At 35.1% G+C, this 22,358-nt stretch overlaps 2 protein-coding genes across 2 annotated transcripts; one reads left to right on the plus strand and one right to left on the minus strand.

The window, feature by feature from the left end:
- The first annotated feature begins 1,999 nt into the window (after nucleotides 1-1,999).
- LOC107478593 (CRS2-associated factor 1, chloroplastic) lies at nucleotides 2,000-7,029 on the plus strand. Its single transcript, XM_016098724.3, has 7 exons — nucleotides 2,000-2,257; nucleotides 2,796-2,900; nucleotides 4,343-4,967; nucleotides 5,055-5,182; nucleotides 5,273-5,498; nucleotides 5,639-5,766; nucleotides 5,986-7,029. The coding sequence occupies exons 3-7, from the start codon at nucleotides 4,397-4,399 to the stop codon at nucleotides 6,985-6,987; spliced, it is 2,055 nt and encodes a 684-aa protein (XP_015954210.1). The 5' UTR covers nucleotides 2,000-2,257; nucleotides 2,796-2,900; nucleotides 4,343-4,396; the 3' UTR covers nucleotides 6,988-7,029.
- Nucleotides 7,030-7,349: 320 nt separating this feature from the next.
- Nucleotides 7,350-10,882, minus strand: LOC107478594 (sugar transport protein 14). Its single transcript, XM_016098727.3, has 3 exons — nucleotides 10,544-10,882; nucleotides 8,134-9,086; nucleotides 7,350-8,045 (listed from the first exon to the last, which is right to left on the minus strand). The coding sequence occupies exons 1-3, from the start codon at nucleotides 10,680-10,682 to the stop codon at nucleotides 7,602-7,604; spliced, it is 1,536 nt and encodes a 511-aa protein (XP_015954213.1). The 5' UTR covers nucleotides 10,683-10,882; the 3' UTR covers nucleotides 7,350-7,601.
- Between the last annotated feature and the right edge of the window lie 11,476 nt (nucleotides 10,883-22,358).

Raw genomic sequence — 22,358 nt, forward strand, 5'->3', positions numbered from 1 at the left:
ATAAAATTGAGAATTCAAAAATAATAATAGTAAAAATTGCATGGGCTGAAACGGGCATTACTTATAATAATAGCAATAGATATTGTATTAAAAGTAGTAATGAACCAGGTCCAAAAAAAAAAAGTAGTAATGAGCATCTAAAACTTTAGTATTTTTTCATAAAAACAAATTTTTTATTTTATTTTTATATTAAAATAAACATTTTTTTTACTAACTAACTCATTAGTTTATATTCATTATATTATTATACACTACATATTATATGTATTTATCGAAAATTGATATTAATATATGTTATATAATCTTAAAAAAATTTATTCTTATTTACTAAAATAATTGATTTTTTATATTCATACATATTTAATTATAGTCATAATAATAATCATGACTAATAAAAAATATACTTAATTTAAATAAAAAAGACTATAACATTAAAATAATTAATAACAGAAATTATTACATATATTGATACAACATTTTTTTTATCTTTTTTATTTATTTATTCCACAATAATACATATAATTTAGTATAATTACATATATTGATCCAACATGCATCAAGCAAATCTCAAATGATTAATTTAACATACGATAATGACAATTGCTATAATATCATTAAAAAAATTACTCAATTTTATTTTCCACCTTTTGAAGTTATTAAGATATTAAATAATTATTTTAATATTATTGTGTATTAAAGTCGAAAAATAATATATTGTATTTTTTCTGTATAATATTAAAACCATCTAATTTAATAATTCATTTTCTTAAATCTCAGTTTCACTATTTGAGTTTTAGGACAGTGTATTCAACTATCATTTTTTATTTATTTTTAAATGTTTTTTATTAAAAAGAGACAAAAAGGGTTAATTTCTTATTTTTTTTAAATGTTTTTTATTAAAAAGAGACAAAAAGGGTTTAAAAGGCCCATCTACGTAACTACCCAGTTCGGTTAGCCCAACTATATCAAACAAAAAAGCTTTTACAGCCCATCCTATTTCATATAAAATATACTTAACTACAACAATTAAATGATTCTTAACTGCATTGATTATTATCCCTAAGCCATTTGTTAAATACCCACAACTTACACAGACACTGTCAACTGAGGGGCCCACAATAACTTTTGTCGGCATCATCCTTAGACACGCGTTTCAGCGACATGCATCCTCAGCAGGTGCCGATGGATCTTCACTCAGCACAGGAGAATTTTCCTTATTTCAAGGGTTTTATGTGTCACGGAATTTGTTAAGATTATTGTTATAATGAAAATTGTTGAAGTTTCAAAGGGTCATTCACGATTCCTCTGTGCTTGCAGCCCCTTAGCAACTTATGCCATCGTTAAGCATTACTTACCTAGTCCAGTACGTATGTTCTTTGGTTTCCTAGAGCAAACATTGTGTGAATTCATGAATATTATAATGTTTTTTGGAGACATCTCATATTAACAACAAAGACAAAAATTCACCTCACTGTATTATATAATTATGCATCCAAGCTCATATCTATTTTCAGTTAGTTTGTAGTTGTGTACTATAAATGATTTGTATATATCATTGTAAAAAAAAATTAATAAAAAAGAGAGAAAAATTCTTTAATTTAAAAAAAAAAATTGATTTCAATTGTAAAAAATGATATATGACAATTTTAATTTTAAAATCAGAAATATATAATAGAATATAATAAATTCCGTTTTTGATAAGCTCTAAAAAGATTTGTGGAAGGAGTATAAGTTTATTGTGATTCAAGAAGAGGCTTATTGACAGTAAATATCTAAATGTGACATTATCAAGTTTAGGGAATAGGAACTCTAAATATTTCCACTTAAAAGCCGATGGGAGACGAAAGAGAATTATAGCGCTGAAAATAGTCCAGTCTTCTTCCTAAAAAAGACAATTTGTTTTGATTTTTGTTTTTTTATAAAAAAACCCAACGTTCAGCCCTCACTCACTAATCCTCCTTCCCCCAACCCTCTCTACCCCCCCTCCTATCACTATCCCTCTGAACTCTGAAGCAAAGTTCAAAATCACCCAACCAAAACCCTAGGTTCTCCCTGCAACAGTTCTGCCGTAGGCCGCCGCCGTCCGTGCTGTCGGCGCCTCCGCGTCCTCTCTTGTAGCCCAGGCCTTCTCTTGTAGCTCGGCGTCCTCCTTCCCCCTGTCCCCGTCCTCCCTGGCTTCTCTCGAACTTGGAGCAGCTCGCCGCCGTGTCGCCGGTCGCCGTCGTCTCGCCGGTCGCCGTCTGTGTCTCCGTCGAAGGTTAGCGGCACTGCTTTCACTTCTTCGGTTCTTCTCTTCCTTTTATGCTCTGTTTGCTGATTTTTGAATGTGAAATTGTGAATGGATTAATGGAAAATCAAATAATTGATTTTGTGGTGCTGCTCTTTCTTTAATTCCTGAAATTTTTGTTGAAATTTTCTTGCTGCTGCTAAAAATGGAAATCAAATCATTATTGAAATTTTTGTTTAGCTTTATTGATTTCAGGTTTAGTGTGATTAGGGATTACTTGTTGCTGTTTTGTAATGTTTGTTGCTGAATGCTAAAAATGGAAATCAAATCAAATGCTGTTTGTTGCCGAATGATAATTTTTGTTGCTGAATGCTGAATGCTGTTGGTAGTATTAATTTTGTGCTGCTGTTAATTTTCTGGCTGTGCTGCTGCTGTGGGTTCTGGGTTCTGGTGTGCTGTTGTGTGTTTTGTGGCTCTGCTGTGTTGATCGTCTTTCTCAATTGTCAATGTTCACTCTTCACTTGCATTGTGTTGATCATCTTTCTCAATTGTCAATGTTCTTTATCAGAACTGAGAAGGAAAATGGCAATCTGAACCAGCAAAAGGATTTCCACAGCGTCAGCGCGTGCTCACACTCACAAGAACAAGAAAACTAACTCTTTTCTGCCCTCTGGTACCTCTTCATCTTTCCTATTATTTCTGCACTCGTTTATTGTATAGTAAGTCAACTCTTTGGATTACTGGCATAATTGAATTGGAGATTCAAGAGACACAGTTGATTTCTTAATACTGAAAATTCACCCTTAGTTTTGATCTAATTATTTTGTTTAGTAGAAACTAATGGAATCTCTTCATGGCTTTGTCATTGTTGTTTTCCAAGTTATACTAGTTTCTTGTAAGAGAAATAAAGCTAGCTAGTCTGGCCTTCCGTTTTGCACAAATAGGAATATGTAAATACGACCATTTCATCAAAACTATAGTCACAATTAGGAAGTTTAATTTAATAGTATATGATGCAGATACGCCTATGGTACAGATATTTGAGTAGAAACGAAGTATTTGTTCATTATAGCTTGCATATGTTGCGGAATAGGATAATAACAATTAAGAGTATTGAGTATTGATATACTTGTTATCTCTCTTCGAAATGTTACTTTCTGTATTTACTGTTTTAATTTAGCTTTGCATTCTCTCAGGACTTCTTGGATCAGCGATTATAGTGTTTTTTATTGGTTTCTTTCAATATATCATGGTATTATCTGATATCTTCACACTTTGTACTATTTGAATTGGCATTTCTTTCAATAGTCACTCACAAGCTGCTTCTATATTCTAGAATGTTTATTTATAATTTATTTATTATTTTGAACAAGAATGAACTACTCCATATAGGATGACTTTTGTTTTTCTTTTTAAGGGCATGGTCACAATTGATGCTTTGTGAATTAGCTCAGCTTGTTTTTTTATATAGTTGATTAATACTCCACCCAAGTTTGGGAAGAAGAATTTTGATTTGTAAATCATCCCCTTCTGTCTTGCTATTAAGTATAATCACAAATCATAAATAATACAAAATTATACCAAAAGCATCATAAAAGCTAACAATCAAGACATGCCTAATAGACTTCAAATAAAATCAGCAAACAAAAGACATGACAAATCATTATATAAAAGAATTTCTTGCATTCAGTGATTTACTCTAATTTGTTCCACCATTCATAGTCTCTACTTGCCCTTGTTTTCAACTTCTAATTCGTTTTTGTTTTGATTTTTTTTTACTTTTATTTTCAGTTTGTATTTTTGAAAGCTGTTTTTTTTTTCTAAAATTAGGAGTGAAATTCGAACCCGAGACTTTTAGGTGAAAAGGGAAAACTATGCCATTTGAGCTACAGCTCGTTGGCACATTTTGAAAGCTCTTGGAATTTATAAAATAGGTTTTATCATGCTTTAATAATTTAGTTTAATTAACTAAAGTTAAAAAGATGATTTGACAAAAATAAATATTTTTAATAATAATTAAACAAGTCATCGAGAATACTTAATCTTCTGTTTATGAGAGGGTTAGTTAGAAGTCACCAAATAAATTATATTAACAAATTAGTTTCCTATATACAGGTGCACTGTAAAATTATGTGAGTCACCGTTATCTCTTCTCCCATCTCCATCTTCATGGCTCTGAAACTTACAATCACCTTCCCCATCACCCTCGAATCCAACTCACGCCCATCCACGGAGCTCCAGTTCTCCCGCTCCGACTTAACCGACCGCCACCGCCAGCAGCACCCGGCATTCAAGTTCTCCAACATCCCCAAATCGAGACCTAAACGGCTGACAATACCGCCCGATAACATCAAGATTGGCGAAGATGGACTCTCGTACGTGATAGAGGGTGCACCCTTCGAGTTCAAGTACAGCTACACCGAGACTCCCAAGGCCAAGCCACTCAAGATCCGGGAGCCCCCCTTCCTCCCCTTTGGCCCTGCCACCACACCCCGCCCATGGACGGGCCGGGCCCCACTCCCACCCAGCAAGAAGCAGCAGAAGGAGTTTGACTCCTTCGTGCTTCCTCCGCCCGATAAGAAAGGGATAAAGCCCGTTCAGTCCCCCGGTCCTTTTCTTCCCGGCACCTTTCCCCGGTACGTCTCCTCCAGAGAAGAGATTCTCGGTGAGCCCTTGACTCAGCAGGAGATCGACGCTTTGGTTAGAAGCTCCGTCAAAACCAATCGCCAACTCAATATTGGTTAGTTTTATTTTTGTCGTCATTGTAATTGAATTAATTGATGATTGGGAATGGAAAAGGAAAAGCTTTACCTGTTGTGTTATTTAGGTAGAGATGGTTTGACGCATAACATGTTGGACAATATTCATGCTCACTGGAAGCGAAAGAGGGTCTGCAAGATTAAGTGCAAAGGAGTTTGTACAGTTGATATGGACAATGTCTGCCACCAGTTAGAGGTTACTATCTTCTTCTCCTACTTTTTTGTTTCTTGCTTCTTCATTCTTTATGTTTCTCTAGCCTCCTAATGTTATTATTTGGTTTACCAGGAGAAGACAGGGGGGAAAATAATCTACAGAAGGGGTGGTGTGTTGTACCTTTTCCGAGGCAGAAACTATAACTATAGAACACGGCCGCGGTTTCCCTTGATGCTGTGGAAGCCTGTGCCTCCAGTATATCCTAAGCTTGTTAAGCGAGTTCCAGAAGGTTTAACGCTACAACAAGTAACTGAAATGCGTAAAAAGGGAAGGGAATTAATTCCCATATGCAAGCTAGGTACCTCTTTAATGTTGAGAATGTCCACCACAATTCATCTTTGAAGCAAAATTATTGTTCTTTTCTGCTGGCAAACAGGCATTTATCTGTCTTCATTTTTATTGTTTACACAAAGAAAATGATATATTTTCTTGTTGCAGGAAAAAATGGTGTTTACTGTCACCTAGCAAAAAATGTCAGAGAGGCATTTGAAGAGTGTGAACTTGTCCGTATAAACTGCCAAGGGCTAAATAAAAGTGACTATAGAAAGATTGGAGCCAAACTAAGGGTATAAACATTTTTGCCACAATTTTCTATGCAATATTTAATGAAGATCAAATGGATTTAAGCCTTTTTTTTTGTTTATTTGGTTTTGCTATTATATCATGTTAGGGACTTGGGTATTATGGGGTGCCCAAGTCCCTAACATATCATAAGACTGTTTTCTTTAAAAACTATGATGATGCTATTGTAACATCGTTTTTCCTCCTGTATTTTTTAAATGTAGGATCTCGTTCCCTGTGTATTGCTTTCATTTGAAAATGAGCACATACTTATGTGGAGAGGGCAAAATTGGAAGTCGGCTCTAGCAAATCCCACAGATAATTCAAAGGGGGCCAATGAACAAAATAACAAAATACTAGCATCAGAAGTCTCAGCATCAAGTCGACAGGAGAATTCAGTAGAGAATGAAGGCAATGACACTAGCATTTCTTCGAGTTCAAGTGATTTGGCTTTGGGAAAGGTTGAGGTGTCGTCTCCCATAGAAGATAGCAAGCAATCTGTGACTAGTACTACTTCACTTGCAAGAAAATCTGAAGCTGAATGTATAAACAATGTTACAGGCTCCTATGGTGAGCCGGAGTCTTGCGGGAGCATTATCTCTAATATGACTTTGTCGGATGATGATGACAGCCATGCTAAATGCCCCTCGGAAGCTTGGAGTGAAAGCAATGGAGCTGAGGATATGATGGATAACGAAAGCTGCAGTGATGGCCCTTCTACATCAGTTTTAGGATCTGAGGTAATGTTAGGAACTAATGACAGTTATATCAATGGCAAGGTAGATCCTCGAGTCGATAAGACTATAGATGGTTCAGAAACTGATGATGCCAGTTGGCCACCAAGGTCAACTGCACCTTGTATGAAAGGCATTTTATCGTTGTTGGAGGAAGCAGTTGAGAAACGATGTGCACTTATTTTAGATGAAGATTCTTTGGATGCTGACACTATTTATCAAACTACAGTTTCCTTTGCCAAATCAGCTTCCTCCGGACCAGTCTTTAGGAGACATAGTAAGGTTGTGGTTCAAAAAACTGCCAAGCAACAAGGTTCCGCTTCCTCCAAGGGAAAAGAAACTGCTGCCATTCCTTTGAAAGATAAAGGTGAAAGGGAGAAGACTCAAAAGAGTTCTAAAATTCAAAGAAAAACAAATTTTGATGAACGATTTCTTAATGCTGCACCACGAGGAACATTACGAGTAGATGAACTTGCAAAACTCTTAATGTGATACTTTTTGCTATCATAAAATGTTATGATCTTATCAAGTGCACTATTTTTGTTAATTTGCAATGTCCTACCTATTAATCAGCTTCCTTCGGACCAGTCTTTTGTGACACATTAATCATTAATATATTTTTTATTTAATTTTTATAAGTAAAAATATAAAAATCATTAATATTTCTTAGTTTTACTTAGTAAATTTAGCTAATATATTTGCAAAAGATAAGAGAAAAAAAGTAAAAACTAAATAGTTCTGAGATCTTACGGAACAATAGTTTAACATGTCATGTAGATTTATTCTATTAATATATAGAAAAAATATTGAGAAGTATTAATCACAGAGATAAAAAACAAAGGCCGAAAATGATATTTATGATAAAGCATTTAGATAATTATATTCAAGAGAAATTTATAGCATATAATCCATATTTGATCATTTAAGCATAGAACAATAACTATTAACCAAAAATAACAAAGCTAGACTTGATCATTCTAATTACTGTATGTTTGGTTTGCCGTTTGGAAAGCTCCAAAACATGGTTTAGGTAACAATTATTCTCTTGTATAGCTTTTACCTTAACCATGTCTGACTTATAAACATGCATAACTTCATTGAGGCTCTTAAACAGCAATTGTCTTCCCATGGTGTTGGTTTCTTTGTCCTACAATCTTCTTCCAGAACCAGTGGTTTTCAAAGAGGAGATAAATTTCCTCAATTGGAACTTGCTTTGTTTCCGGTAAGAGGAAGAAGATAAACATACTCATAAAGATAATTAAGCCAGCAAACAGTAAGAAAATCCCATATTTGAGGTGGCAAAGTGACATGAGGAACAACTGTGCTACAAGTGCAGTAAAGATCATGTTGACACACACTACTATACTCTGTGCTGCTGATCTTATCTCCAATGGAAAGAGCTCACTAGGAACCAACCATCCTAGTGGACCCCAAGATCTTCCATAAGCCAACACAAACAAAAATATCACAATAACAAGAAAGTAACTGACGCTTTTGGAAAGTTCTTTGCCATCTCCAAAATCCAGAGCCAAGGCTACAGCAGTAGCAATCTGAAAATTAACCAAACCAGAGGGTCAAATAAGCAATTAATCAGCATAAACAACTAGGACAACAGCATAAACAAGCAATAATACTTACCATACAGCATATCATTTCAAAACCAGCTTCCAGAAAGAACTTCCTTCTACCAAACTTGTCGACTAAAAACATCGAGATGACTGTGGCGACGAGGAGAGCTCCATTGGTGATAAAAGATGAAAACAGAGACGCATTAGAACCAAACCCAATACTCTGGAAAATGACAGGAGCATAAAAGAGAATGGAGTTATTTCCAGTTAGCTGCTGGAATGCCGGAATCCCCAAGGCTCCTATCACAAGTTGGGGTCTGTACTTCCTCTTCAGGAGTGTCCTAAAGGGGCTAGTGACAGCCTGTGCTTCTTCACTGGCTTCAACAAGATCTTGATATTCGGCATCAACATTCTTAGTCCCTCTTACTTTCTCCAATACTTTTCTTGCCTCGTCGAACCTTCCTTGTTCTACAAGACTGTTAGGTGTCTCGGCACAGAAAATACCTCCAACAAGCATAAGAAGTGCCGGAATAGCCGCCAAGCCAAGCGAGATTCTCCATCCATGGGGATGTATTTTGTCAGTAAAATAGTTGATGAGGTTTGCAACCAAAATTCCAAAACAGGTTGTGAACTGAAAGAGTTGGTTGACTGCTCCTCGATTCCTTGCCGGAGCCATTTCAGAAAGATACAAGGGTACAGCTTGGTTGCCAAAACCAATGCCTCCTCCAAGAAGGACCCTGCCAATGATGAGCATTGCAATGTTCTGTGCAGCTGCATTGAGTATTGCTCCAGCCAAGAAGCTAAGGGCTCCCACAATGATACTTGCCTTTCTGCCTTTTTTTCTTGTCAAGTAAGAAGCAAAGAATGTCATTACAAGTGCTGAGAAATAGAGCGATGATGTGAAGAGTGTCAGCACTTGGTTGTCATATTTGCAGTAGTCTGTCTCTTTCTGGTGCATGTGCTTTCTTTTGTACACGTCTGGGAAGAATTTGATCAGGAAATCGTCCATTGATGTCACCCCACCTGCAACAACAACATACCAAGTACCCTCTTTGATTCTTAAGTTGCAAGGATAAATTTTACTACGACAAAAGCTTAAGTTCAGTTGAAAATTTTAGTTCATTATATACACTGTAATTTTGATGTGATAATAAAACTAAAAGTAAAGAAAACAAATAAAATCAATTTCATATCTGATATGATATCTGCTATGATTCCTTTATTACAGGTAGGTTTTATTTTTTTTTAATACTGACACAATTGAAAAACATTTTGTGGATTTGTTAATAAGGTATGTAGGCTAATTATTAGTTAATAACAATCATAATAACAATGAAATTTGAAATGATGAGATAAGAAAAACAGAAATCAGAAGTCGTGCCGATAATCCAGGAGAACTTAGCAACTAAGAGTGGGAAAATGCAGATTATGAGGAGAATACGAATATCCTGTTTCTAATCATACCCAACTCAACCAACCAATACACATGACTCGCCAGATGGATATTACTATATTATGATTTTGAACGAATCAGCAAACTCTCAAAATTTATAACCATTTTTCATTCTAATTATTTTCGCTATCTCATCTTGCTTGCGCCACCAGCCCACCACCCATCACTGTTGCATTCGAAATCAAAATCAGAACCACACAGCCTCTTTAAAAGCTGTTGATTTCCTTTTTTTTTCAAAAGCTCTAGTTGTTACACCATATTTATTTGATAAAAGTCAAAAAACAATTTAAAACAGAAGTTACTTTTATGAACAAAACTCACAAAATAATATTTGATACAATTATTTTAAAAATAAAAAAATTATATTATATATTAGATATAAATATAAATATAAATGTAAATACAAAAGGTATTAAAACTAACTTTAAAAAAACATCTCTCAATATTTTTAAAACCATTTCTAACCTTCGAAAGCAAAAAATATAAACACAATAAATTTTTATTTTATAAAATACAAAAATATCAATATACAAACCCACCCTAAAGATCCTATCAAATCACGGCAATTGCTGAAAGGACAAAATATTTCTTCTTCCTGCAATTACCTTTTCTCTCACTTTTCCCAAATCAGATCAATACCTTAGCCATTCCCATGTGAAACAAAAAGGTATATACAATTTGGAACAAAAAAGATAGAGAGTTGGTGTTGTATTATTATCATTACCACTCTAAATAATAACAAAACCATTTCTTGAAGAAACATTGATGATTAATTGGGCGACTATATTTTGTAACCAAAGAAAATGATAGAATTTGAAGTTGTTGGTACTACTATGAGAAATAAACGTGCCTTAATCAAAGGAAATCAACATAAAAATCAGTCCAGAATGCGAGGCAAAAACACAAAGAATTGAAAGTGGTCCTTGCGCGACGAAAAAAGGAGATTATAAGATGTAATTCAGCGACCATGATTCAATAAAAACAGAAGTATTAAACAGTGAGAGAAGGGTGAGAAAAAGAAAGAGACCTGAAACCCCAAGATCATAGCCAAAAAGCGAGCCACCAAGGGCTCCAACAACACAAGTGAAGGCAAAATAATGAGTGAATCTGTGCTCATAAAGATGAGCCCTTTTGGTATGCCCTCCTTCTACCACTCCTCCTACCATTTTCCTCTGTGAAAAAGTGATTGTGATAGACACTCTTTTGTTCTCAAAGACCAACTAGCAGAGTAGAATGAAAAATTGATAGTCAGTTCAAAGGTTTTTATAAATGTTTCTGAGTCAACGCTGCTTCTGTTAAAATATCCATATCTCAGTTTTTTAAACTAAAAACTGGTAAGAAAGACGAAAAATTGGAAAAGCCAGTTAAGGATGGGAGGAAAGTAAGGAAGTCATTGTTTGAAATTTGTTGTTTTAATCCAATCCTTTCTTAAAAAATGGATAATGCCAACTGTTTAAAAGTTAAAAAGTTTGAAACTTAAAACAAACAGAACCATTGTAACAACTAGCTGGTACACAAACTCTAGCTCTGACATGGATAGTGGATAGAGACAAATAACAATCGTCCTATTTATACAACAATGAATATTTATTTCAACAAAATAAACCTTTTTTTCTCAAAGTGGCGGCCATGTATATATATTAATTTAATAAGAATTGTGTAATTTGTTCGTTTAAAATTAAAAGTCACATATTGAGATTAATATTTTTAATATTTATTTTTTATTTGAATTAATGTTAAATAATTTTTTTTCAAGAGATATGGACTCTTTACTATTTTCTTTGAATTTTATACGTATGTGTTTAATAGTCAAATTAAAAGGTTCCGATTTCTGATCATATCATCCATAACGGTCAACTATTGGGGCAATACAAGTTGAGGTATGAAAATATTAAAATTTAAAAGACGTATTAATTAGATATATTTAATGATCATACTATTTGTACACTAAAAGATATTGTCTTTTTAAAACATTTATTAAATTTGGACGGTATATGTAAGAATTAAGATCGTATATTCAAGTTTTATTTTTATTATATTGCCAAAAATATATTTATTAATTTAATTAAAAATATAAATAAATAAATAAAAGTGAATGGAGATTATTTTATCATCAAAAGATTGTAGAGTAGATACGGATATAACCAATTATGTTTTAGATAATGACAAATTATTAGGCTTACTTGGCTACATCGTAACCACCTTCTCAGACTATCTGATTTATCACTAAAGCCAGCACCACGTCAACTGGTCAACCACCGCAACCATATCTCTTAATTTTATTTATTTTTTTTAAATATTAAAATTGAGAACCTTAACTTAAAAAAATTAGAAATTAAAATAAAGGAAAACTGAAAATGTCAAATTTAAAGTTCAAAAAATAGGAACAATATATCAATACTCTAAAATTAAGATTGATGGAAACAATGCTACATAAGATGGAAGATTGATCAATATTCTACAACTCATATATATAAAGAAATTTCAAAGGTTTTCTTTTCTTTGCAAGGGTGTCAACTGTCAAGACAGCAATTGTTGCGTTTGGCGGATTATTGGTTCAAAAAAATAATAATCAAGGATTGAAAAATAACGAAAGCGAAGTTGTTGCATATGTTCAACACTCGGCTAATTTCTTTGTTCACTTGCTACAATGCATCTCAAATGACCCCATGATCTTCCATATGCCATCACAAACCAATGCAAGAATACTAACACCAGAAGAAAGTCCATTGCCTTTTGAAACCGTGTCGCTAGAACAATTGCGGTTGAGATGAGCGTGGCAAGAACAAGGTGGCATTGTTGCCGAATCCCAGACTTTGGAAAATAACAGGCCAAGGCACCAATGCAAGAGAAGATGAAATTATTAAATTATTGAGTAGTATATAATAATAATATTTATTTGTTTTCATTAAATTATTAAATTTGATCTCATAATAATTTTTTATTCAATTTTTGACACTTGATAGTCAATTTGAGAACTTCATATTAGATGTCCATTATAATGATTAATTTTTAAATTTAAATAAAATTGATATTCTTTCTTAAAAATCGACTCAAAAGAATATTATCTATCTATTTGTGTTTCTTCTTTTGAAATTATCTTTAGTTTTTTTTATAATAACTGGATTTTTTTCAACTATGAATATCATCAAGAACTAATTGTATAAAAGTTAAGTTTTAAATGATTGTTTAACGACATATACAAAAAAAGACATTTTGATTATATTGTCAAGGTTTCAAAATATGAAATATAAAAAATTAAATTTTAAATTATGTGTTATTATTTAAATTACTATTTTAATATTTTAATTTATAATTAGATATTTTAAAATATAATTATAACAACAATTATGCTACGTATACATAAAATAATTACTTTTACAGAATAAATCTTAAAATATAAATTTTGAAATAAAAAATACACATTAAAAATAAGTTAATATATGTATTTATACTCAAATTTATAGTAGATAATTTGATAACTAATTTTTTATATAAACATAATGTTTTTATTAAAAAAATTATTATCATGTTATATATATTTTGACCCTACTATAAAAATTTTCTGGATTCATCACTCACTCGCTTACTCGATTCATGCAAAACAAAATAATAGCTACTCCAAAAAGCACAACGGACAATTCTCTAGGAACATAATTCCCTACTTACAAGAATTAGAGGAGCAACAATATCCACTCATAACAAATATTAACACTAGCACAATAATACTTAATAGCAGCGAAAAAATCATATAAACAAAAAATTAGAAACAAGCTAATACACCAAGATTTTTAACGTGGAAAACTGTCTCAATGAGAGAAATAAAAACTACGAGTCACTAAGACCAGGATATAGATTCACTATGATGAAAAATAGGGTACAAAAGAGTCACAAATTACTGCACAAAACCTGCATACAACAAGCCAAACAACCCAAACTTCAAAACTTATAAAACAAGAACAAGAAGATGAAAATACCACAAAAATAGAGCTACTGTGCGTGGCAAATATCTCCAATTACAAATATCAAATTAAAAATCCGAACGGTGAAATCAAAGAACCAGATGTGTAAAACACACTGTCCAAATTTGAGCTCGATCCAACGGTTAACGAATCTGCAACAACCAATTTACAGAGACAGCTTTGTATATGTGCGAAAATGACTTTCTCTCTTCTCTTCTCTATAGTGTTTGGTATTCTCTTGCAAAATGACCTCTCTCACTCAACCCTAACTCACCTCAGCCATTAACTATTTATGGGCTTAGATACTAGAATTTAAACTTTTTCTCCACATAGGAAGGGAATCCAAAAATCCAACAAATCTCCCCCTCACGACTATGTGGAGGTAACCGCCAATCCGGCGATTAAGCAACAAACTTCAAACTTCCATCTTGGTAATGCCTTGGTCATCATATCAGAACCATTCTCATTAGTATGAACCTTTTCAAGTTTCAATAACTCAACATCCAAAACATCACATATCCAATGATACCTCACATCAATATGTTTGGATCGAGAATGAAAAGTAGAATTTTTACCAAGATGTATAGCACTTTGACTATCACAAAACAACACATACCTCTCTTGAGTAAACCCGAGTTCTTTCAAGAATTTCTTCATCCAAAGAATCTCCTTGCATACTTCGGTAATGGCAATAAACTCAGCATTGGTAGTAGACAAAGCAACACATTTTTGCAATCTTGATTGCCAAGACACATCTCCACCCACAAAGTTGATCAAGAAGCCTAAAATGGACCTTCTAGAATCAATATCTCCTGCCATGTCTGAGTCAGTGTAACCAACTAGAATAGGCTTATCACTTCCATAACACAACTTCATGCTAGAAGTACCACGAAGATATCTCATTATCCATTTTATAGCATTCCAATGCTCTTTTCCTGTGTTTGAAACAAAACGGCTAACACAACCAACATCATGAGCTATATCCGGTCTTGTGCACACCATAGCATACATTAAACTACCCACGGTTTATGCATATGGAACTTTTTCCATGTCTTTCTTCTCTTCATCACTTGATGGACTTTGCTTGCAACTCAATTTAAAGTATGTAGCAAGAGGAGTACTAACGGCCTTTGCTTTCTTCATTTAAAACCTGTGCAACATTGTCTCTATGTATTTTTCCTGTGACAACCAAAGCTTCTTCTCCTTTCTATCACGCTCGATTCTTATACCAAGAATCTCTTTTGCTGGCCCAAGGTCCTTCATTGCAAATGACATTGCAAGTTGCTTCTTCAACATATCAATCTTAGAAGCATTCTGACCAACAATAAGCATGTCATCAACATATATCAAAAGGATAATAAAATCATTACTAGCAAACTGTTTAACAAATACACATTGATCAGAAGTAGTCTTCTTGTAGCCTTGTTCTTCCATAACAGACTCGAACTTCTTGTACCATTATCTTTGAGCTTGCTTCAAGCCATACAAGCTCTTCTTCAGTTTGCAAACATGATCCTCTTTGCCTTTTACCATAAAACATTCAGGTTGTTCCATGTAAATTTCATCCTTAAGATCACCATGAAGGAAAGCAGTTTTCACATTCATCTGCTCTATCTCTAAATCAAGACTTGCAGTCAAACTCAAAACAGTCCTAATAGAAGATCTTCTCACAACCGGTGAAAAGATTTCATTATAGTCAACTTCTTTTATCTGCCTGTAGCCCTTGACCACCAATCTAGCCTTGTACCTTAGACACTGAGAATTTTCTTCATGCTTCAACCTATAAACCCACCTGTTCTGCAAATCTTTCTTTCTTTTTGGCAACTTCACGAGCTCAAATGTTTGATAATCATATAAGGATTTCATTTCATCTTGCATTGCATCAAACCATTTCTTATTGTCGTCACCTTCCATAGCTTCCTCATAACATTCATGTTCTCTCCCATCAGTCAATGTCACATATCCATCAGTAAATGTTACATACTCACTAGAAGGATACCTCGTTGAAGGTCGTCGCTCTCTAGTAGACTGCCTAGGATGAAAACCTGGTGGATTTTTAGGTAGCTCAGGTTGATTAGCATCATCATCAACTGGAGCATCAATCGGATCTCCCATCTCCTGGTCATCGGGGACTAAAGGCTCATTTTGCTGCATATGCTCCTAATCTTGATTCTTTGCTAGTTTTGACAAAGGAAGAGGTTGAACTGGATCTATATCAGTCAAGTCACTACTCTCTTGTGATTGACTCTTCTCTGCCTTATCAATGTCTTCAATGGTCTGGTCTTCAACAAACTCTACATCACGACTTCTCACAAGCTTCTTTTCAACTGGATTATAAAGCCTATAACCAAACTCATCTTGACCATACCTAATAAAATTGCACTGCCTTGTCTTCACATCCAACTTGGACCTCTCATCCTTTGGAACATGAACAAATGCTTTGCATCCAAAGACTCTCAAGTGACCATACGAGACATCTTTTTCCGACCAAACATGATCCGGAACATCATTGTTCAAAGTAATTGTAGGACTCAGATTAATCACATGAGCCGCTGTAAGTAGTGCTTCACCCCAAAAGACTTTAGGTAGCTTAGCTTCAGTAAGCATACACCTAACTCTTTCAATCAGTGTTCTATTCATCCTTTTTGCCAAACTATTCAACTGAGGTGTTTTAGGAGGTGTATTTTCATGCCTAATGCCTTGCTGCTTGCAATACACATTAAATGGTCCACAATACTCACTACCATTATCAGTGCGAATATATTTAAGCTTTTTACCTATTTGACTCTCAACCAAAGCTTAGAATTGTTTGAACTTTTCCAAAGCTTGGTTCTTTGTTTTCAAAGCATAAGTCCAAAGCTTTCTTGAATGATCATCAATAAAAGTAATAAAGTAAATAGCTCTACTAAAAGACCATACCTTCAAAGGACCACAAATATCGGAGTGCACCAATTCCAAGAAGTCTGATTTTCTTGAAGGTTGATGCTTCTTGAAGGATAATCTTCTTTGTTTGCCATCCATGCAATGAGAACATTTCTCCAACTCTGCATTCTTCAAACCTGAAAGAGCATCCTTTCGAGCCAAATAACTAAGTCCTTTTTCACTAATATGACCAAGTCGTCTGTGCCACAATCTACAAACTTCTTTACTTTCAATCGCATTCACACTACCTTTTGAAATCATGGCATGCATCACATACAAACTTGAAGTACCTTTTTCTCGAGCCACCACTAAGTTACCGTTGGTAAGCTTCCATTGTCCAAAGTCGAAAGTGTTTACAAAGCCTTCATTATCAAGCCTTTTAACTGAAACCAAATTCAAGCAAACATCTGGAGCGTGTCTAACATCTTTAAGTAGTAGCTTTATTCCCATAATGGTCTCAAGACAAACATCACCTACACCAACAACCTTGGCCAAGCCATCATTACCCATCTTAAGTACTCCAAAATTACCTGGAGTATAAGAAGTGAAGAACTCCTTCTTCGATGTAACATGTAATGAGGCGCCACTATCAATTACGCAGCTGAACTCATCATCAGAAACAAGATTGACCTTGTACTCATAATCAGCAATATCAACAGTAAGAAGATCATCTGAAATAGAAGATACACGATCATTACCACTATCATCCTTCTTTTCTTGCTTACCTTTGTTTTCCATTTTCCAAAGATAGCAATATTTTTTAACGTGACCCATTTTGTGATAGTAGTGACACTCAACATTGTTATATCTTCCCTTGGATTTGCTCCTGCTTTTACCTCCACGCTTTTGAATTGTATTCTGATTTCTCCTCCTGGTTTCAATGACTAACATTTCAAAGTGTGACGAAGAATTCTGCATCTTCCTTCTCATCTCTTCATTTAAAATGCCACATTTAACAAGTTGCATGCTCACTTTACCATTCGGAGCAGAATTCGTAAGAGAGATACGAAATGTCTCCCAAGAATCTGGTAGAGTATTTAGCAACCACAATCCTTGAACCTCATCTTCAAACTTGATTCCCATGCTTGACAACTGATCCAGAACTCCTTGAAATTTATTCAAGTGATCTAATACTTGTGACCCCTCCTTGTATCTCATCAACATAATCAACAAGTACAATTTATTATTGTCAGACTTGGAAGCATACAAGGATTCAATTTGATTCCACAAAGCCCTAGCACGAGTCTCATTAGCAATGTGATTGTAAACATTATCATCCACCCATTGCCTAATAAAACCACAAACTTGTTGGTGTTCAAACTCCCATTCTTAATCTGTTTTAGATTCTGGTTTTTGTGTAGAAAATATGGGTAAATGTAGATTTTTGACAAACAACAAATCTTTCATTTTGCCCTTCCATAGATGGTAATTAGTGCCATTCAAACTTATCATCCTAGTAGAATTATTTGCCTCCATCTTTCAAGCAAGTTATAACCAAATACCCAAAACTGAGCTTTGATGCCAATTGATAGGAATAAAACACAATTTCCTATTTGCAAGAATTAGAGGAGCAACAATATCCAGTCACAACAAGTATTAACACCAGCACAATAATACCCAATAGCAGCAAAAAAATCACATAAACAAAAAATTAGAGACAAGCTAACACACCAAGATTTTTAACGTGAAAAACCTCCTCAATGAGAGAAGTAAAAAAGAACAAGTGTCTAATTTAAGTAATGTGCATAGTTGATGACTGAATCTGAATTCAAAAATAGAGATCAATTGAAGATACTAGTATAAGTACATGAATACATCTATCACCCAGAGACGGTTCATCAATGTATGATATCCATCACATATTCACATTGACATAACATAAATTTAGAAATTGAAACCAAATCCCCAACCCACCTATGATGACACACTTTAATTTCTTAATTTGAAGGAATGCCACACTTTCAGGAACTACTGAGTATTGATCCTTAATCAGAAACTCCGCTATCCATTCAAATGATAAGATCTATTCACCACTCCTGCATTACCAACACTCTATTCCCACACACTTGAAATTTCAATGGAAAAAGAGGAATTAATTGCATGAAATTGAAAATTTAACATCCAAGCGAAGAAAAACAGAGGGTTTCAGTTTCAGTTAATTAGTGAATTGCATGTTAGGGTTCGAAAGGAGAGACATGAGCAGCACACTAAGAAGATCTGGGAAGGGGTGTGACGAGGTTTCGATGCGACAGAAGTTCAGTGCAATGGAGGTTCGGTATGATGGCGGTGTAAGGTTGAGAGGCACCGCCAATGGAATGTGGAGACGCAGACGTATTGTGATTGAAATGAGGAGCTCGAGGTGACAACCCTGGTTTTAATATTTTTCGACGGAAAATTTTAAATTACAAACAAATTTTTTTCTATAATAATTTAATTAAACGCAGCATTGTGTCCATTGAAATATAGAAAAATTTTCTGTCAGTAATTCTTTTCCATAAAAAACCACTAATTTTTCGGATAGAATTATCAACAGATTCTCTTTTTCGTTTGTCCCCATCGCTCCAAAAATTTGACCTGTCATCATCAAGTCCGGCCGGTCTCCGATCCCTTTCACAACTCATACAAGTGACATCTTGTACATTGGCGATTTGGCATTGTCTGTGGGGACTAGCCAAATCTTGGCGACATAACGGAGGAATTTGAGGAGCAATCCTCGAGCTATCACCATGAATCCAACCCCCCAAAATCTAACGCGTAAACCACGAAACGATATTCCCCTACCAACCCACGGGAAGGTAACTAGTGTAGCACACCATCAGTCAATCTTTGACAGACAACAAATACGGGAAGACAGAATTTCCAAAAATACCGATGGGCTAGGAGAAAAGGCAATCCAAATAATTCAAGAGCTATTTGAAAAGGTATAAACCCTGGAGGGGTGGATTGCTTCCAAAGAGCGATATCAGCCAGAACACATGAGTCAAGCGACCTCCAGGAGCCGATCAGTGCGAGAAACCTAGAACGAAAAATCACTCGACTGGCGCCATAGAAAACATCCAAATTGCAGCACGTCCCTCAAGCCAGAACACCGACAAAACGATGAAGATAGGAGGCACTGCCAAGATCCCAAACGGACAACGAGCGAGCACGTCATAATAGGAGCCACCCGGTTCACCGAGAAAATCTTAAAGGGCAAGTTACCAAAAGGTATTGACAAGCCGACAAACATAAAATACGACGGCATGAAAGAGTCCCAGGAACACCTAACGGCCTTCGAAGCCAGGATAAACCTGGAAGGAGTCGCCAACGTGGTCCGATGTAGGGCATTCCCGGTAACCCTGGCCGGTCCTGCGATTAAGTGGTTTAGCATCCTCCCAAATGGCTCGATCACCATTTTTTACGATATCTCCAGGAAATTTATACCACAATTCACCACTAGAATTGCCAAAGCAAAATACCTGATCAACCTGCTCAAAGTCACCTAACGACAAGACAAACCCACGAAGGAAGTACCTTGACAGGTTCAACGACGAGTACCTAACGGTTGATGAGTTCAAAAATTTCATGGCCAACCTTTGTTTGACCAACGGACTCATGAATGAAGACTTTTGGAAATACCTAACCACCAAGCCGGTGTGGACGATGCATGAGATTCAGAACATGACAAGAGAGTACATAAATGACAAAAAGCTCAGCAAGTTGTGACTGCCAATAAACGACACCATGGCAACACGGCACAACGGAGCAAACCCCACCCAAAGAAACCCCAAAGGAGCACTTGAAGCCTGCCCCCACAAACCGACCACCTAAAGTAGAAAAATTCACAAACTACACATCTCTACTAGTCTCAATCACAGAGATCTATCATCAGATAGCAAAGCGAGGCATCCTCCTAAGGGCACAATAATTGAAGGAATGGGCAAGCAACAACAAAAGCCTATATTTTGATTATCACAAAGGATACGAGCACAAGACTCATGACTGCTTCGATCTGAAAGACGTCCTGGAACAAGCCATCTGAGATGCAAAACTTCTCGAGTCATAGATATATTTAATTAGTGTTATGAAAAATAATTAAAAAAATAGAGAAGATCAGAGGGATTTAATTTAGAGGCATTAGAAGCCAAATGAGAATGGATGACGAATAATATAAGGACAGATAAAAGAGATAGAAAAAGGGATGCATTTGTTTGTGTCTGTGTCTGTGTCTATGTGGTTTGATTAACGTATATAAAATACATATTACTACTTATGTACACGTAAAAGAAAAGAAAAAAAAACAAGTGTCTAATTTAAGTAATGTGCATAGTTGATGACTGAATCTGAATTCAAAAATAGAGACTCAATTGAAGATATTAGTATAAGTACATGAATACATCTATCACCCTGAGACGGTTCGTCAATGTATGATATCCATCACATATTCACATTGACATAACATAAATTTAGAAATTGAAACCAAATCCCCAACCCACCTATGATGACACACTTTAATTTCTTAATTTGAAGGAATGCCACACTTTCAGGAACTATTGAGTATTGATCCCTAATCAGAGACTCCGCTATCCATTCAAATGATAAGATTTATTCATCACTCCTACATTACCAACACTCCATTCCCACATGCTTGAAATTTTTTTGGAAAAAGAGGAATTAATTGTATGAAATTGAAAATCTAACATCCAAGCGAAGAAAAACGGAGGGTTTCAGTTTCAGTTAATTAGTGGATTGCATGTTAGGGTTCGAAAGGAGAGACGCGAGCAGCACACGGAGAAGATCCGGAAAGGGGTGTGACGAGGTTTCGGTGCGATAGAAGTTCAGTGCAATGGAGGTTTGGTGTGATGGCGGTGTAAGGCTGAGAGGCGTCGCCGATGGAATGTGGAGACGCAGACGTATCGTGATTAAAATGAGGAGCTCGTAGTGACAACCCTTGTTTTAATATTTTTTGATGGAAAGTTTTAAATTACAAACAAATTTTTTGTCTATAATAATTTAATTAAACGCAGCATTGTGTCCATTGAAATACAGACGAATTTTCTGTCAGTAATTATTTTCCATAAAACCACTAATTTTTCGGACAGAATTATCGACAGATTCTCTTTTCCATTTGTAATTCATACTAATTCATTTTTCTTTATTTTCAACGAAAATTTCCTCGCAAAATCTGTATGTATTTCCATGGGATAAAATCTGTCGAAAATAACCCAACATTTTGTCCATTTAAATACAGACGAATTTTCTCGCGGTAATTATCTTCCATAACAAACACTAATTTTTTGGACAGAATTATCGACAAATTCTCTTTTCCTTTTGTAATTGATGCTAATTCATTTTCTTTATTTTCGATGAAAATTTCCTTGCAAAATCTATCTGTATTTTCATGGGATAAAATTTGTCGAAAATATCCATTTGTAATAAGTAGTTTTCTAGTAATGATGGTCCATTTTCAATGAAGGGGCGGCCGGTTGGCCGAGACAGTAATCCGTTAGTAAGGAGGGGCAGTCGTGGCTATTGAGTAGGCCATTCGTTAATAGAGGACAAGGCAGAGGTGAGAGGGCAAGGCAGGGAGTAGGCGAGCCTCAAAGGAGGGGGCGGTCCGCCGCTGGTGGAAGGGTACGTGTGGCCTAGGCTTCTGTCTGTCTTGGGGGAGCGGCAGGCGATCGAAGGGCAGAAGGGCGGGTGGGTGGACATTTGTTCGATAAACACAAAATTTTAGAATAAAATAAAACACAAAATAGAAAACTTTTAAATTTCATATTTGAGATATATATACCTTGTGAGATCTTTTTTTTTTAAAGAAATTGTTACGTATGTGCTGTAAAAAGTTTATGTTTCGCAGTTAAGAATTTCTATAATTTGTTTGATCTAACTATATTTTGTCTTTCATTTCACACATTTATGTGTTTACTTTATAAATTTATTTTTTATTACTAATATTTCTGTGCTTCTCATTTTAAA

Source organism: Arachis duranensis, chromosome 3 (assembly GCF_000817695.3).
Source record: "Arachis duranensis cultivar V14167 chromosome 3, aradu.V14167.gnm2.J7QH, whole genome shotgun sequence".
In the NCBI taxonomy this organism is placed as follows: domain Eukaryota; kingdom Viridiplantae; phylum Streptophyta; class Magnoliopsida; order Fabales; family Fabaceae; genus Arachis; species Arachis duranensis.